The sequence below is a fragment of the Micromys minutus genome (assembly GCF_963924665.1).
Source record: "Micromys minutus genome assembly, chromosome: 9".
Taxonomy (NCBI): Eukaryota; Metazoa; Chordata; class Mammalia; order Rodentia; family Muridae; genus Micromys; species Micromys minutus.
The window spans coordinates 12,827,106-12,831,549 of NC_137978.1; the positions used below are offsets into that span (position 1 = coordinate 12,827,106).

The 4,444-nt window shown below is 41.1% G+C and overlaps 1 protein-coding gene across 1 annotated transcript; it reads right to left on the bottom strand.

The window, feature by feature from the left end:
- Positions 1–1,148: 1,148 nt before the first annotated feature.
- Positions 1,149–2,297, bottom strand: LOC308424801 (axin interactor, dorsalization-associated protein-like). Its single transcript, XM_080921979.1, is given in 2 exon segments — positions 1,149–2,075; positions 2,079–2,297. Coding segments are annotated over 2 exon segments (915 nt in total). The 5' UTR covers positions 2,295–2,297; the 3' UTR covers positions 1,149–1,376.
- Positions 2,298–4,444: the final 2,147 nt, after the last annotated feature.

A 4,444-nucleotide genomic window follows, 5' to 3' on the forward strand; every position in this document is an offset into this window, starting at 1 on the left:
TCCCCTAGAGCTACTATAGATGGAATTATTTTAGCATTCGGAATTAGCCCAATCAAGATTAATTTGGTTGTGGATTTTTTCAGGTTGAACTGGAAATAGTTTTTATTAAGATCTATCTAGTACACAGTGACCTAGTAGGTGCTGAAAGTCAACACTAGATCTCTTGAAGGGCAAGTTTAAAACATCTTCATTGTGGTTACTTGAAAAAGCAAATATACTGAATGGTGTGAATGAGGTTATACTATTGAAAACCAGGCCCGGATATTGATGGTGCGGCCCCGTCACGCACTGCTCACGGACAAGTGAATATTAAAGTACACGGCATGTCCAACCCATACAAAGACCCTCACAATCTTTACGTTCCGGGTAACAACCATCCCTCATGTGCTCTCAGAGTTTTATTTATGCCTTACTACACCAAAAGTAAATAGTCAATTCAAAATAAACTAATGGCCTGCATATTTTCATATGGATGAATGACTGTATATCTAAATAGGAAATAAATGACAATCCTATCTACCTATATTAAAAAAAATAGACAGTCTTTCCAGATTTTTGCATACTAAGGAGAGGTATGCCGTCTCAGGTCTCACCACGGTGGCCAGGACAGCAGCAGTTACCCTGCAGCATCTCAACATCTGACTCAACTGTTCCTAAGTGATACGATGTCAAAGATACTGTAAACACATTTTAAAATCCGTAATTATTCTGAGATGGTTCCGACGTTAACCCTAGAATCTACCAGAAAGAATTAGCAGTACAATAGAAAAGAACAGATAATCCACCTGACTATACATGTGCTCTCTCCAGGAAATCAATCTGGTCATCTGGGGTACACTCAATGTGGGTTCTCTTCCGGCCGGGTCACACTTTCTACGCAGGAGACCCATGGCATCGGGCTGGGTCTCTTCTAAGGAGTCTTTGCTAGGCAATGTAACTAGTCCAATTTTTCAGAACAGGTCTACCCACCTCAGCTCACAGCGTGACATTTCAACCAGAAGAGCAGACTGGAGCAGAAATGGGCAGACATGTAAACTCTAGCACATTCTTTTTGCTGCATTGTCTGAAGTTCTGCACATCTACACAACAGTGCTGTCCGGGAAACAGTGTAGTAGTGGCAATGGGAAAATAGACTATTAATTGCACAATTAATAGAATAGTAAAATGGTTTCAAAATCTACAATAAACCTGTATCCAAAGGAGTGATAGGTGACGCTGAACCTTTGCTCTGGGGTCCGGCTGTGCAACAGACTTGCTGGTCAACTGGCGTGGGTAGGGCCCATTTCCTGCCTGTTGGAGGGTGATTATGCTACACAGAGCTGTGATGGTTTCTGAGTGGTCAAATTCACACAAGTCCTTGGTTATTTGTAGCAGGATTATTCCTTGTGCAAACTTTGATGTAGATGAAGATAAAGTGGTTTCTTGGTCAATAATTGCAATTTCTTTCTTTTAAAGTCAGTGGGTTTCTTGTATAGCTCTATTACGATTGGCCCAGGCTTAATCTCATCCATCTCCATGAAGGCAAAACACTTGGTGCTGGTAAACCTCTTTTTAGGCTTGTAATGTTTGAATTCAAAGAAGATGGCCGCACCTTTGGTTAACTTTTCAACATGTTTCTGGAGCTCAATGTCCACATTAAAATGAACATAAGTATCTTCTTTTCTTGACGCCACAGGAGTATCTTGCACAGGAGTTAAATCTATGCCATTCAAATCTTTCACGCTGACCGTGATGTAGGGATCAATGCACTGCCCTGCGTCTTTCAGACCAATTTTCTCAATCCTGATAGTGAGCAACGTCATCCCTGGTTCTGACGGCAACCGAGGCAATAAAGTACCAGGAACTCTAGCAGAAAAAGAGTCAGGAGGTCCTGCTCCAGCACCACCTTCTTCATCTTCCTCAAATTCCAAATTCTCTTCTTCACCAGGTGCTAAAATCCGTCTTAGTGGAATAGGCTGAACATCAAATGGGAATTCTTTATTATATGTAAGAATATTCTTCAGGATTGGTTCTAGCTTCTTCAGGTCCTCCAGTTTAAACTCTTCTTGGGACTGTGTGGACTGTAATGCTGCACTTCACAATTCCAAACATGTCGCAATTTTGCCTATGGTTTTCTTTTGCTCTTCTGTGAATTCAGAATTATTGTGTTGAGCTTGGGCCTCCTTCTGTAAGTGTCTTGCTAATATCTGATACTCCTCTATCGCCTCCACAAGCTGGCCCCAAGAGTCGAAGTAGGCGCCTCTCCTAAGACTGGCGCCCCAGCGCTGCAGCAGACTCCGGGTCACCTCCGACATGGCCGGTCCCCGCCCCTGCCCCCTCCCGCCCCTACCCCAGCAAAGCCAGGCACTAGGGCGCCATCCTCCCCGGGCTTGGCCCTGACCTTAACAGGGCCAGGAGGAACCGCTAAGGCCACCACCGCCACCCGCCAAGGAGCCGCCCAAACCCATTTGCCACTTCTTTTCTTTTTCCATGAAATTTTTCATACCTCTCACAAAAGAAATACAAGACTTCATCTTGGATTGTTGCTTCATTTACTGTCATCATTGTCATCATCCTCCTCATCATATCACATTTTATATTATGATTTTATTGCATATTTGCTGTATTTACATGCATATCCCCTTTCCCTCTGCTCCCATCCCCCTCTTTCTCCACTTGTTTCCATGAAGGTGCTCCCTCTCCCAATCACCCTCTCATCTCCTACACAGTGAAAACACACCTTTACTAAGCTAAAGGCCTCTTCTCCCTGAAAGCTCTGGAGGGTTTGCCCAACAAACTCAAGCACTATTTCTGATGCCAAAAGTGCTTACTGGCAGGAACAAGACATGGATGTGTCCTCAGAGGCTCTATCAAAATCACACATATACAGTTGAAGATGCTTGCAGTTTACCATTGGGCTAAAGATGGGGATCCCAATAAAAGAACTAGAAAAAGGACTGAAGGAGCAGAAAGGTTTTACAACCTCATGGGAAGATCATTGTCAACTACACTTTTTTTTTTAATGAATTTAAAAAAATAATTTTTTTCAACTTTATTTTACAAAACAAAGATCAATGTACAGATTTTAAGCATATTTTGCATAAAATTATACAATACATTTTTGTCAGTACTTGTTCTTTTTTTGTTTTTGTTTTTTTAAAAGGTTTGATAGTGTGATAAAGATCCCACCAGTAACAACGAGCATAAAGTACATGTAAAACAAGATGCAACCTGGAAATAGTCAAAGTTTTCTTGGTGTGTAAAGATTTATTTAATTTATTTTATTTTATTTTTTTTTTTTACAATGAGCAGAGAGTACATATAATACAGGGTACAACCCAGAAAATTTCAATGTGTTCTTGGTGGGTAGGGATTGAGCATGACTATTTTTTTTTTGTTTTGTTTGTTTTCTTTTTTTCTTGGACTTCATACAGTCTGTGAGTTGTTTCTGGGGCAGTGCGAGCCTCTGGGGTTAGCATCCCACTATCAGTGACTGCATATTATGTCTGTTCTTTTGTGACTGGGTTATCTCACTCAGGATGATATTCTCTCGATGCAGCCATTTTCTTAAGAGTTTGGTTAAGTCATTGTTTCTGGTGGCTGAGTAGTATTCCATTGTGTATATGTACCACAATTTTTGTATCCATTCATCTTCTGAAGAACATCTGGGTTCTTTCCAGCTTCTAGCTATTGTAAATAGAGCTGCTATGAACATTGTGGTGCATGTACCTTTGTTGTGTATTAAAGTGTCTCTGGAGTATATGCCTAGAAGTGGAATAGCTGGGTCTTCAGGTAGTATTATGTCCAATTTGCTGAGGTATTGCCAGACTGATTTCCAGAGTGGTTGTATTAGTTTGCAACCCCACCAACAGTGGAGAAGTTTTCCTCTTTCTCCACAACCTTGCCAGCATCTGCTGTCATCTGAGTTTTGGATCTTGGCCAATCTGACTGGTGTGAGGTGGAATCTCAGGGTTGTTTTGATTTGCATTTCCCTGATGGCTAAGGATGTCGAGCACTTCCTCAGATGTTTCTCAGCCATTTCACATTCCTCAACTAAGAACGTTTTGTTTAGCTCTGTACCCCATTTTTTGATAGGGTTATTTGACTCTCTGGTGTCTAGCTCTTTGAGTTCTTTGTATACCTTGGATATTAGGCCTCTATCTAATGTGGAGTTGGTAAAAATCTTTTCCCATTCTGTTGGCTGCCGTTCTGCTTTCTTGACAATGTCCTTAGCCTTACAGAAACTTTGCAATCTCATTAAGTCCCATTTGTTAATCTTTGACCTTAGAGCTTGAGCCATTGGTGTTTTGTTCGTTAAATTTACTCCTGTGCCTATGTGTTCTAAGGTTTTCCCTACTTTCTCATCTAATAGTTTCAGTGTATCTGGTTTAATATGGAGATCTTTGATCCACTTACACTTGAGCTTTGTACAAGGAGATAAGAAAGGGTCTATTTTGATTCTTTT